The 14,454-nt window shown below is 39.9% G+C and overlaps 1 protein-coding gene across 5 annotated transcripts in view; it reads right to left on the bottom strand.

The window, feature by feature from the left end:
- enah (ENAH actin regulator) overlaps positions 1 to 14,454 on the bottom strand; it is a 47,360-nt gene that overhangs the window by 6,677 nt on the left and 26,229 nt on the right. For all 5 annotated transcript variants that reach the window (XM_088361403.1, XM_088361402.1, XM_088361401.1 and 2 more), the window contains exons 4-6: positions 10,238 to 10,310; positions 3,621 to 3,973; positions 403 to 1,182 (exon numbers count right to left, since the gene is read on the bottom strand). In XM_088361403.1, the coding sequence (XP_088217529.1) occupies positions 403 to 1,182; positions 3,621 to 3,973; positions 10,238 to 10,310 (1,206 nt within the window). The remainder of the gene's footprint in view (positions 1 to 402; positions 1,183 to 3,620; positions 3,974 to 10,237; positions 10,311 to 14,454) is intronic.

Genomic DNA, 14,454 nt, shown 5'->3' with positions numbered 1-14,454 from the left:
CAAACTGTACAGGGCAGTATATTGACCGAACAGATGTTGAGAACAAAAAAAAAAAAAAAAGGTAGAAGTGATTTGTATTTTGCTACGATGACAGTTATGATGCTCAAAGACCAGACACGTTGCACTTTCTGTGAACTTTCAACAAGCTGGATCTTTACTTTTAAGCAGACACAGACACACAAAGAGCTCTTGGGAAGACTGACAAAGAAGAAAGACAGCAGCCATGGCTCTACATAGAGGTCCGGTATGGAAAAAGTCACTTCGGAACACGATAATAGTCACATACGATCATTTTCCAGAAAGAATGGTGAAACGTCAGAGATTAGGATGAATTATTGTTAGTGTGTGAGTCAAAGGCAGTGAAAGACAGAAAGGCGGTAGAAAGTGGACTAGAAGCCTTACCCTGGGGCTGATCTGAGGACCCTGAATGCAGTTGGTGAGTTTCCTGGCTTGCGTCTGAATCTCCTGGCCCCGTTGGGCCCAAGCCCAGAGGGAGCGTGAGGTGCTCAGTGGAAGCAACTGCAGCAGCAGAGGGCGCTGTGGAGGGAGAGGGCAAACCAGGAGCATGGGATGAGGAGGGGGGAGACGAGACGCACGAAGAAGAATGGGCTGCTGCTGGAGAGGCGAATGGTGGCGGGGTGGGCGGAAGTGGAGGGGTCGGGCCAGCGATGCCTATAGGCTGGCTGTGTGGTAAAATGGTGACCGGGGAAGGTGCGGGAAACATAGGCGGGCCATTAGGAGATGGTGAAGGAGGCTTCTGGGTGAGCGGGGATGGGGCCGCGATGGGGATGAGTGGTCGTGGGCCAGCGGCCTTCCCCGGCGGACTGCTTATCATGACCGGGGGTGATGGCGGCAAGGGAGTGAAGTTGTATGCTGAACACACCACAGACTTGGGCGCGTTGGCAGGGTTGGGGACCGGGGCGGGAGCCGGGGGTGGTGCTTGGGCAAACGCCTGCTGTCTCCTTGGGACGGTGGCGTAGTGGGGAAGGACCGGGTGGAAGGCAGAGCCAAGCGAGGTGGCAAAACGGGAGGCCGAGTGCCTCAAAGGTGGTGTGGGGGGTGTTGCGGAAGAGGATAAAAGGGCCCCTGCAGCTGGATAGGTCAGTGTGGATGGAGATGTCGGTGTGGATGATGTTCTGTTATACTCCTGAGGGGTGGGGCTGTACAGCGTGCTTTCGAATGCTAGTTGCACGGATAATACATGGTGATGGACAATTCAGACAGAACAGAAGGGAAGGCACCGACGCAGGAAGGAGGCAGCCATCGTGCACACAACAGAAGGACGACAGGTCAGGAGAGAGAGATGGAAGGAGGGTGTGGGGGGGAGGGGGGAAGAGAATGGAGCAGGTGAAGCAAGAAAAAAAAAAGGGCACAGCTAAACCACAGTTTGATTCCAGGTTATTTAATGTAATTTCATTTAGCTGAGGTGATGCAGCTTTGTTAGTGGACAGATGCTGAGATAGTGTTGTAGAAAACAGAGTAAATAAAGCTTTGATAGATTTCTTAAGAGCACAAAGTCAGAGACAAACAAGCCAAGCCGAGGGACACAAATAAACTTAATTTACTCCAAAAACTGTCAACCCTTTTCCATTCCACCTTTCTCCCAGCTAAATGCTCTGACGTCTCATGCCTAGCTACATTCACCGTTTTATCCTCGCTGACTAGATTCAGTGGTCACTATGATTTCGACTCCACGCAAACACACACATTACTTCCTCATCATCCACCCCCCCCACACACAATTTTCCTATTCAGTGAGATGATTCTTTTTCTCTTTGTCATATAAATATTGTCCCATATCTTCCTTATTAACATTCACTTCAAAAAGTCTTTGACTCGTCAATTGTTATGCTCTGAAATATGAATTTAACAGGCAAGATTTACCTGTTATCCATCTCAGGGGGCGGCCATTTTGCAATTTGCTGTTGACTGAAAATGATATTACATTTGCCAGGTCTTAGGTTACAACTCATGACACCTCACCAGTTTTCTGAAACAAAATGGCCGCCCCCTGAGACGGATAAAAATGTTGCAAAACTCAAATTTCACAAATGGAAAATTAATGTCGACTCTTCCGACAACTTTTGTCAAAAATATCTCTTCAAGCAAAGGTGGTATGTTTACCTCACATTTTCATTTACATACTCTAACCACATTTACAAATGTGCACTAAACAAATATTCAATTCATTGTAAATGATGATGTCTGACCTTTCTGGACCAACGCAATCGGTGAAAGAAAATATTGATAATGGAATACCTCATGTACTTCGTGCACAACACATGATCAAAATTGAAGCGTGATAAAGTTAGGAACCGAGTAGTAAATAGCAAACCATATTAGACTATAACCTGTAAAAAACAGTGTAACTTTGCATCCTCACTCCACCCCCTTATCTAAAGGCTTTTGCAAGCATTCCTACTAACACACAAACACCCCCGAGGGTCTTACCAGCATTTTCCCTGATGTATTTTTAGCTTGTGAGTAACACCGCTGAACTGTGTCAGCCTTCATGTGTGGCCATGCGTGCATATGCTAATAGGGTGAACATTGCAATCAAGCGTTCCAAAAAGATGCCATCCTATCTGACCCAGTAGTGAATTGAAATTCTCTTCTTATGGCAAATCATACGCTGACAAATTTCATCAGCACTTATGAGCACTGGGTCAGCGCTGTAGTATTTCCTGCAGCTCCACTGTAATCCACTCACTGTGTCAACATTTTTGTCAAAGAATTTGTAATACAGATCCCTCGCTACTTCGCGTTTCGTTTATTGCGGCTTCACTACATTGCGGATTTTTTTTCCAAATTAAAAGAAACATTTAAAAGTCAAAATAAAACTTCTAAATTGAGGAAACGTGTCTAACCTTTAGGACAATGTAGTATTGCTCCAAATGTTCGTTTACATTCCTTTAGAAGTCCGTTTTCGCGTGTTAGCACGATTGCGAATTAGCATCTTTCCGCTAACTCGTTAGCCTGCCCAGTAATTCTTGTTGGTAACCGTACTTCGCGGATTTCACTTATCGCGGGTGGTTTTTGGAACCAATTATCCGCGATAAACGAGGGATTACTCCACTTAAAAGTTCTGAATATTCAATAATTTGTAATAGTACTTTTATTAACCACATCCACACACCACAGGTATACTTTGCTACCTAAAACAGCAAAAACCACAAGGGTCATCTAAGCCATCGGTGTCAAACCCAAGGCCCGTGGGCCAGATACGGCCCGTCACATCATTTTATGTAGCCCGCGAAGACAAATTGTGCATCGACTTCATAACAAGTGATAAACTAAAACAAACTATGGACTGTATTATGTAAAACCATATTCAAAGAAAACATTAAAAGCCCAATATTGGCACTTTATCCATGCCGCTGGCGAGTGTCATCATCTCTCAATATGATCAATCTTGAGCAAATTGTAAATTGGCAGATATTAACTGATTTATCATACAAAATATACTAGATTGCAGTTCTGGACTTGGGGGTTAGTGAAGATTTACGAGTGAACAGAAGCATAAAAGCTGCCATGCAAACAACTTCAAATTGAAAAGGATTAGGGAAAATATTAATATCATTACGGTAAAGACTTATCTAAAAGCAAGGTGCATCACTCACCAGCATTAGAGATGCGTCTCCCTCTTTCCCAGTCTTGCTGCTCTCTGTCCAACTGCTCTTGCTGCTCCTTCTCCTGCCGCTCTCTCTCCACCTTCTCCCTCTCCATCCGCTCACGCTCGGCGCGCTCCTGCTGCTCCTGACGTTCACGCTCTAGTCGCTCCCTCTCGGCCTGCGCCTCCCTTTCTCGAAGCTCCCGTTCCTGACGCTCTCGTTCTTGACGTTCGTGTTCCTGACGTTCCCGCTCTTGCATCTCTCGCTCCAGGCGCTCTCGTTCCTGACGTTCACGTTCTTGACATTCGCGTTCCTGGCGTTCTTTTTCCACCTCTTTCTGTCGCTGCAGCTCCTGGAGCTGCCTGGATGAAGGAAAGACAAAAAAAATCAAAGAGACAATACACGTGAATTCAAATTCAATAATCCATAGACTCAAACCAGAATGCAGAGTAAAAACTTCCATACGTTTTCATAACTTACAAAACAAATAAAACTTTCAAAATATCTGCTGAAAACAGAACGATTTAAAAAAAGCTCACAAGTGCGGGCCAGCTCTTGACCCTTCTGACCCACAAGCCAACTACTGATGATGACATTACATAACGCTCAATATTATTATATAACATTTGCTACGAGGCATCACAGCCATGTTATGCAATCTAAAATTTTGGTACATAGTAAGTTGAAGTCTCCCATTGACTCAATACTATCCTTTGCTGACCAACAGGAAAAAAAGATATAAAATAAAAACTGATTATTTTTCTGGGTAGAAGAACAATACAGTATATTTTTTAAAATGTTTAAAATGCTAAATTAGCCTAAATAAGAACATGACAAGCAGGATGCAAGCCATGTAAGTCGCTTTGCATCTGAGTATATTTATTGTGTAAAGTTCACGGATTGTCCGCTAGGTGTCAGTAGAAGGCAGCAGTTTGGTGTGCGTGTGACCGCAACATGTTTGACACAGGCTTGAGGCAAAAACAGACTTTCTACTGGTTCTGTCTAATTTGGTGAAACTGTAAAAATGATTTTTGTGAACTAAACTGCCGCCGCACCAGTTGACTTGTACACTAACAGATTAACAGTATAACGAGTAGGCTACGACTTCAGAAGAGGTTGGACTAACCATAACCTAAATCAAAAGTTTACTGGAGTTGAAAATCAGGCCTGTGCAATGTTCGAGAGGAATTTTGGAAACAAAACATTGTGACAAACTTGGAAATTAATTTTTCTGTTAATCTGGTTTTATCACATCTTGATGAACATCAAGTTTTATTAGAGATAATTTCAGCCAGATGCAAGCCAATAATTCTTAAATGTTGTTTTTTTGAGAGCGCTTTTGTTTGAAGCTGGGTCACATAAGGCAATGCTTCTTGACAACACTCAAACCTGCTGCGTGATTTATAAAGCGGGAAATCGTCATCTCAATATGTTCACTCATACTGATTTCACTGAAATCTGACTCACAGGGGAAAAAAAATAAAACCATGAGCATAAATATTGCTTTATTTTAACACAGTTGTTCCCTTTTTTCCATCTGTTTTGCTAATGGCGTCATATACATTATTTCCTCACTCCCTAACATTTTTAGCGCAACGGACCAGTTTCCTTTTTCCTTTAAAGCGTGCATCCGTCCGCCCATCTGTCCATCCATCCATCATGGCCTTCAATCTAATAATAGTTCTATCAATTGCCAGCTGTGTTCCACAGTTTTTCTCTCTCTCAGGAAACTAAACCCAAGTTTCCACCAATTGGTGAATTTTGGGTTGATCGCTACACTACTGCACACGCTGTCTCAAATTAACATCTTAAAATCTTAGTTAGTTCAAATGGGCACATTGTACTCTTTCAAAATAAAGTTTTATATTTGATTTTATTCATGTACGGCACAAAATATGCTTGATAGTTAAATTCTGTTGTTTATGTTTACACTTAGAGAGGATTCCATTTTTAATCCAGTTTACATATTCCATAAATTACCAGGCATGACTTATCAGTCTATTTATCTCTCACATATGTTTTTACTTCTCAGCGTGGAATTGTGTGATCTTTTTTGTTTTCATCTTTTCATGGACTCTTAATCCATATTGTGATGCCCACCATCAAACGCCCACACAAAATAAACAGTTAAGCAACTAAGAGTTTATGATGCAAAATACTGTGGGAACCAAAACTAATTTCAATCACTTTATCTTCTTATTTCTCATATCACTTTATTTGAACAAAGTACAACAAATATCCTGCTTACTTAGCCGGATTTGAAGTAATGTCAGAAATGAGGCGGGATTATTGCAATCCATGTTTAGCTACTATTAAAAAATATCAGTCAAGATCATAATTAAAAACTATTTTCAACATTGGCAGTGATTATTAATATAAAACAGATTTTTTTTTGTTACCCCAAAAAATTGCTAGAGGGGAAGGAAACGTTGCGAAATATTGTCAAGAAGAAAAAAAACTTGAACAAAAACTGTAGGCTTTGTTTTATGCCCTATTTTTATTCAACACATTGATGAAGTGGAATCGCTTGAATTGTCCCCATTAAAAAGGCCGCCTCAGCTATTCTGTTGTTCCTTTGTACTCACCAAAAATCTTTTTGGCAATCTTTTTCAAAACACATCAGCGTTTACCAAACGTAACATCAAAAGGTCAACAAATCTGTTAGCTTTAACCACATTCTAATCTCAACAGAAGATTCCGACTATGCTAACTTAATATAACAGGAAATCAGCGTTTTAGACGCTAATGACTCATAGTACCAAAAAAAAAAAAAAGGCTGTCGTTCATTACAATGACACCTTTGGTTTCCTGTACATGTTGGCTGTTTGGCAGATACCATGTGACAGTGGAAGCTATTCCAAGTCCTAACATTACACTCGCATTCTTGAACAGTGAGAGCAGCATCTCCCACTGCCAAATGTTTACAAGTAGAACACAGTTTCATTAAGACTGGCAGAAAGAACCAAAAAAGAAAAAAAAATCCACTTATGACTCAAAGCCACTGGAATACGAAGCTGGAAGTATAAAAAAAAATGACTGACATCATCAATATCTTCTATCATTATTTGTTTTGACGTTCTTGCCCCACCCCGACTGACCTAGAGGTTGCATCTTGAAACTTTTGTCTATGTGGAAAATTAAAAAAATGACCAAATATCGCCCTTTTCCAACTTGGTGGGAAACATCAGAGGGTTTAACGCTGTGAAAAGCCCTCTGCTCTGTTTAACTGGCGTCTTATTCGCCCCCCTGACAAGAGTTGCCGAGGAAACCGTTGCCAAGGGAGCGTGGGTGGCGAGGGCTGAATTGCTATGTATACATACATGCAACTATCATACATGTTTCTTTCCTCTTAGTACTACAAACCCCTTAGACGATCACAATTTATCCCGCAAAAGTTAATTGTACCGTATACATACTGTAAAGTTGTCATTAATTATCATAAATTCAACTCAAATTGCAATTTTTTCTTTGGAATGACATTGATTCTAGGAACCCAGTGCATTTAAGGCGCAACGATTAATTTACAATTAATTAAAGCCATGGGAAGATGCCTATGAACCTAAAACGTAAACACAGTAAGTAAAGGCAAAATGTAAATTTGCTAAATCCTTAAATGTGAAACTAATAAGCTTGAACGAGAAACAGAACTGCAAAGCAATGATGAGCTCAAAGTTAGTTTTGCTTTGTAAAAAAATATTCCCCGGGGGTTTTCCCATGTTGGGTAACATGCATCAGTTGCTGCGGAGAACACACTGACGCAAACCGGGAAAACCAGATGCAAATTATTTTGTCATCAGTATCAAGGAACATGACACCTAAAAATATAAAAAAAGAATAAAAAAAAAAGCAGGCACTTTCAGTTATTACTTAGAAGCTAACGTGAGATTTGTTCAGTAATTTAATATGGCACTTGTACGATGTTCTAAAAATGTTAAATGGCCTTTTATTTACCTTTATTTAGTTCTAATAATTAGAACTGCAATTAAATTTTAATAAATATAAATAAAGTTTAAGTCTAGAACCTTTAAACCTACAAGTGTTTTCTGATACTACGCTATAAATTAGAATCTAATTTATAGCGCAGAATCAGAAAACACTTGTAGATTTAAAGGTTCTAGACTTAATCGACTTTAATATTGTCTTGCTAACATTAGCTAAAAAAGAGATCATGCTAATTTGATGCGTCGTATACTTTCCTGGAGTTTTCCATTGTCGAGCCTTATGTCAAAGTCTTGTTTACCACTTTTCAACAAGTAACAAATGTGCTAAATCTTCCACGACACTGAAGCTTGGCAGAATCTGTTCGCCAGCTGGACTGGGTGGCTCGCCTGGTTGGCTCAGAGAAGCATGAAAAGTCAACCGAATGGATATGACTGCAGATGGACCATATGGACCCAGTTCACTCCAAAGATCTCGTCAGTGTACTCTCGTGATTTCCATGTGGTGTGTGCCCTACTAACAAAACACCCTAAATGCAATCCAAGCCAAGAGCAAACACTTTGTAGTTCGAGTAATAGTGTCTGCGTTCATGTCCAAGTGTGACTTGCCTTTTGAGAATATTTGCCAAAATCAACATGTGTTACAGACACTGCTCCATTAGTAGCAACATGTCCCAGCAGTTGAATGAAAATACAGTTTCATATGAAAAATCAATATATCTTTGAAATCAAGTCTTCATCTTCTCTTTCATTCAGCACATTTACACACACTCCTTCACCAAAAGGCTTGCTCACCCCCGACACACTCCCACATACTGTGTAGCTATTTATACCGCAGCCCATTATTTGCAGCTCATGTCTTTTTAATCTGAGTGTAGCGCCCCGCAATTCTATGCAAGTGGTTTATCTTTCCACTTCCAGCCTGTCATTAATGTGCTCATACATGAGATAAATATGTCCGTTAGACACTCAGTCACCATTGGAGCATGTCATGAGCATTTTCTGTCTTGAAAAGGAGGATTACAGCAATGTGTGGTGGGAGCTGGGTGATGGGAGTTGCGGAACTGCCATTTTTTTTTCTTTTTTATTCCTCGCAAACCTCATACTGTTGTTTTTGCTCAGTTCTCTCCGTCTGTCGCTTCTGAAGTGTGTCCAATGAATTTCCAAACAAAATTATTCTCAATACAAACAAGCATTTTGTGCAGGATTAATTTTGTATTAAACAGTACAGTTAGTGTCTCCATTGGAGTAAATATTATTTGGTAATTGGATATAGGCTACCACCACTAGTTAGAGATTTGTCATCCATAACAGAGGGAAGATGGAAACAAATTCCGGTCCTCTCTCAATTGTTTTATTAATCTATTTAAAATGGGAGCGCATTACACGTTTTAACCACTAGAGAGCGCTGTTACGCACTTCTCTCTTTGTTTTCCTAATTCTCGATCTCATAGCCAATTAACGACACAATTGACGACTTGCAACTAGGGGAACCATTAGATCTGGATTTGTGGTTAAAAAATATGTTTGTGGACGACGGGGAAGAAGAAGATTATTTTGAAGGATTCGAGACAAAATGGAGGACTAATCTTAATCGAGGCTGTTTCAACACAACCGCCGCCGGGGATAAAGGCAAAAAAATTCTGTGGTTTTAGCAGGTTTTATCAATTGCCAGGGTGGTCTGGAACGCAATAAACGAGGGATTTATACAACACATTCTCAAAATACACATCAAAATAGACAGTAGAACTTACCCCCACCCACCCACCACTGACTTGAAAACTCCTACAATTAATCTAGTGGTCTACTTTGTCTTAATGAACTAAAAGCAAGACTATTTTGCCAAAAAAAGGGGGGGGGGGGATGGTTGGGACTATAATTTTTCACAGATGTACTTTGTGAGTCAGAAAATAAATACGAACAATATGCGTTTATATAGTCTGCTGTCTGTGGCTGAAAATGTTTGTTGCTTCCAACTTCTTTTCCCTTTTAGAGAAGCAAAGGCAGAATATCACCATTCTATGTTTTCCTCCTTTTTCACCTTTCTTAACTTTCTCAACCACTATGGCGGATTATTAAAGTGTCCATCAGTAGACAGCAGATGACATCAGCAACAAATGTTTATGTGGATGACAAAAAGAAGCGATGGAAAGCAGCCAGGATCACGAGACACACATATTTTAACTTCCTGGCAGTTGATCTAAAAAAAAAAAAAAAGCTAAACCATTGACTCACACCTGGAGAATGCATTAGAGACATGTCATAGTATTACTTATGATTAAGCTTGCTTGGGGGAAACCAGACGTCTTATAACCTTTTATCGAGACGATGACATCATTCGATGACTAATGAATAGGGCAATATTGGGCCAAGTGTCATAGGTCGCATATGGTCGGAGAGTCTGATTACTTGTGTACGGAAGAGATGAGCATTCATATTTCAGCACTTCACTTTTTTATGGTAGCTGGGCCATACAAAATTTAATTTTCGGAATGATGGTTTTTAACACGTTCGCTGCCATAGACGGCTATAGATGTCAAAATCCATTTTAACTGGGCTGGCAGTGAATGAGTTTTATACGTTCGAGCCTTTCTCTTGGAGAGACCGTGGTCCAGTATGAATTTCAATAAGCAGGTACGGTAAAACATCAAAAAGGAAGTGAAACAATATCTAAGGTGTGTGCAGTACCTTCTTCGATGGTCAAGTTCCTCTGGTGTGGGGCCATTCTGAACATTTGGTGACTGCCTGGGCAATGTTGAACCTACAGATGGCAAAAACACTGATTAATAGAGGTATTCAAGATGTGAGAACTGTTCCTCACAATATACAGTATTTCAAACCCAAAACATAATCAATCATTCTAAAAAGAAGTCCTGTGGCAAGAGGTGACTCAACAATTCCTGGTTGAGAACATCGCACAACCTCCTTATTCACCAGATCTGGCTCAGAGTGATTCTAAAGATCACAAGTATCAAACTCAAGGCCCGGGGGCCAGTTCTGGCCCGACACATTATTTTATGTGGCCCGCAAAGACAAATCATGTCAACTCAGTGTTTATTAAAATAACAAAGCATGAAAATGGTTTTCTTTTTAATAAGAGTGACAATATTTTTTGTCACAATCCCACTTTCAAAATAAATTTGAAAATTGTTGAACTTTTTATCATTGGATTCTGTTGTGTGTATGTGATAATATGAGCCATTTATTTCTATTTAAGTCATTAATGACCCCACGAGGGAAAACTTAACTACAACAAACAAAAATGAGGTTGACACCCCTGCTATCGATAATCTTAAAGTAATACTACCAGGAGGGCATGAAGGTGCGGCATAGAAGGGAAATACCAAACAAAGTCCGTAAATCCATAATTTGTTCGATTTAATTACTGTCGTTAAGAAGCACATAAACCAACATAAAATAAGGGCAACCCTCACATTGAGCTAGAAGCATTTGGCAAGAGACAGGCCCACTGTGACAATGCTGCCTAATTTACACTTGCTAATGAGCTAACCTTTTTGCAAAACCTAAGCAGAAGCAGATGGACCCACATGGAGCTTTCTCATACACTGTTTCCTAAATAAACACACAAATACAACAACAGGAGGTGTTATGATTAAAAGGAAGCCGTAGAAGGTATTGAAATTAGTCCTGACCGTCTATAACACGGGTGTCAAACTCGAGGCCCGGGGGCCAGATACGGCCCGCCACACCATTTTATGTGGCCCGCGAAGACAAATTGTGCATCAAATTCGTGTGTCATTACTAGAATTGCAAATTGTCTTCACTTTTAATATATATTTTTTTCAATATTTGACCAGTTTTTACTCGTCTGATTTGAAAACGAGTTATTTGTCAGTTTGTTTTGTAGCTTTAACTGTATATAATATGAGGTGCTTATACATTTATTTTGGTTGACAGACATAATGGCCCTCCGAAAGAAGCTATGACTACAATGCGGCCCGCGAAAAAAATCTGTTTGACACCTCTGGTCTATAAGACAGAACAGATAAAAATGTGCTAATGACAACAAGCTAAAGCAAACTGTCCCTATTTCGAAGACTACTGAGCGAGAAGGAATGCTTTATTATGAATCACTTAAGATATTTGCATTATTGTGCTTTCACTCAGGAGACCAGAGCAATAATTAATATTTTGATAATGAGCAACTCTGAGATAAAAGCATATTCCAATTTATGATTAAAAACATGTGAATCAATGATTTAAAAAAGAAATAAACAGAAACATTGGCCATATGTCCATGGAGACTGAAAGTAGCATTTTCTCCCTCTGGCAGGAACATCATCCTCCATGTTTGTAATTGTATTACTGTCTGTCCTAATAATATTTGTGCACTAATGACACATCCCAGCGCATCACAGAACCAAAGCAAAACTGAATCGGTGGACAGCCGATGTTTTTACAATCTCTCCAAATGCAAAGTGGTAATGGAAATCATTAGGATGGAAAAACAGAATTGAAATAACAAATGCTGTTTCCACAACTAGCCGTGATATCTCAAATATCTATTTGTGTTATTTACGTACATGAAGACAGCAATAGTGTGGGCCTCTTCTGGCAGCAAACATAGCTCCACAGTCCATGTGGGGTCTTCTCTGACCCATTTCTCTGTCTCAGTACAAATTCCATCCCGTTGCTGCTAGCTCCACTCACTTGCCCAGCAGCTCCAGAACATTCCTGGGAGCTCACATACAAAACCATAGCTGAGCCGTCAATTTCCCGTGTGGCTCAACTCTGCATGACCTCAGGTTCCCTGCTACCCCCAAAAAAAAAATCTCTTCAGAGATGATCAAGTCTTTGCAGAAAACTGGCAAGGGTGTGCATGCTGTGCGGTCAGATGCTTCCATTCCCTGTTTGTAGACTATTAATGATGACGCACAAATGCTGGGTGTGGTTACTCTCTGCTTCTTCTCCAATAGAGTACAGATGATGGAAGCAAAAGGAGAGGAGAAAGATGGACGGCTTTACACGTCAGTAAAGAAGAAAGCTGCAGAAGATGTGGATGATAAACACAGGGTGGCCAAAAGAAAATGGGGTGAGAGAGAAAGTAGGGGGTGGGACTTCCTGGATGCAATTTATCATTCATACAGTGGATTTATAACGGGAAGGATACATCACTAATGTTCCTGGTATAGAATGTGTTTGTGTCATCAATTTGAACTATTACGCTTGGAATATTGAACAAACAGACATTAACCATTTCATTGATTAATAAGGAGGGCATTGTAAAATTTCAGTCACATATTATTTAACATTTATTCTCACACAAATACCGTATTTTCCGCACTATAAGGCGCAACTAAAAACCTCAAATTTTCTCAAAATTTTCGCCTTATAATCCGGTGCGCCTTATATATGGACCAATATGAATTTGTGGATGAGGACTAATTTATTAAAGTAAGCTTTACGTGTTTATTTTGTCTGTTGTGTGATATTAACGTTTGAGCAATGTTGAGTTATTGATATATTGTTTTCAGTATTTCGAGTGTTACTATATTGTGATTGCATTCACGTTTGAGCAAGGTTGAGTTACTTATTCTATGCGCCTTATAATCAATCCGGTGCGCCTTCTATATGAACAAAGTTTTAAAATGGGCCATTCATTGAAGGTGCCCCTTATAATCCGGTGCGCCTTATAGTGCGGAAAATACGGTATTAAAGTTAAGAGTTTTTTCAGTTTTGATCCTAACGGTATTCTCAATGTGAACATATAAACATCTGACATTGGCAGGAAGTGAAGCCTAGTAACTCAACACGTACGTACACAGATGTAACTAGTTCGGCCCTTGCGAAGAGTTCTCCATACAAAGGAAATTCCACATGTCCTCACGCTGTCAAAGTTAAACATGCAGGTTTATTTAGACTGCCAAGTCAAGACAGCTGGATTACAATATCATATTTACCTCATAGCATCATCAAATCCAAAACAGCCTCAATGCGCCTATCTGAGGACTTCTCTGCAACTTTCCTAGTATAAAAGTTTTTTTTTAAGATCTATCAATAACGATTATATTGGAAAATGGCCTCCTTGGCACATCTAGACCTCCTCCTCCTTGGTCTGGTTTCTAACTCTTTCCATCAGATTTATTGGAAACCTTGTGTTCAGTGATTCTGTTTGATTTTAAATAGCCTTGCTATTATGCATGAGCCAAACCGATATTGAAGTTGGAAAAAAAAACATTTTTTAATAACTTTCTGGGTGGTCTTTGATCTTCAACGGAATGCAGTTCAAACAAATATTTGAATGATCTTGAGAGCCAATGAAAACTTCAGAATATAAAACTCAAATTGATGACTTGTGGGGATCCAAACCTTATTGCAAAAAACAAATTTAGAAAAACTGACCTGCATGGGCTATCAGATCATCTTTAAACAAAACAGCTAATTACATTTATTGCAATCATCTCACCAGCACTCTACAGTTGGATGTATACACACACCTCAAATACCAAGTTTGTATAATAAAGACATTTAAATATTAATATTATAAAGTCCATTTACAGCCATATGTTGTTGTTCTCCTACAATGTCCTATATTCCACAACATTATTTTTGGTCTCAAAGGAGTCAGGGTGTCGAGGAATGCGTTAGGATCCCAATACACACATCTATCATATTGCAAAGCTATAACAACACCGTATAGGACACACTTTAGTTCCATCTGCCTGGTGAGAGAATATCTACGAGAATATCCACATGACGTGAGAACCATCACAGTAGGTGACACAGTCCGCAAACATAGACTTCAAGTTACAGATGCCAGACAAGTGCAAAGACCAATCGTGATTCATGTAAACACTTGGCGGCTTACTGCGGTATTAGGGCAGAGGAGTTAAGTTCACAAGGGGATAAACAATAGCTAGGTCAAAATATTCGCAATTTTCAAG

Source organism: Syngnathus floridae, chromosome 19 (genome assembly GCF_059516105.1).
Source record: "Syngnathus floridae isolate MCC-2025c chromosome 19, RoL_Sflo_1.0, whole genome shotgun sequence".
Lineage (NCBI taxonomy): Eukaryota > Metazoa > Chordata > Actinopteri > Syngnathiformes > Syngnathidae > Syngnathus > Syngnathus floridae.
The sequence above is the reverse complement of the archived record's forward strand: the minus strand, read 5'-3'. Positions and strand labels throughout refer to the sequence as shown.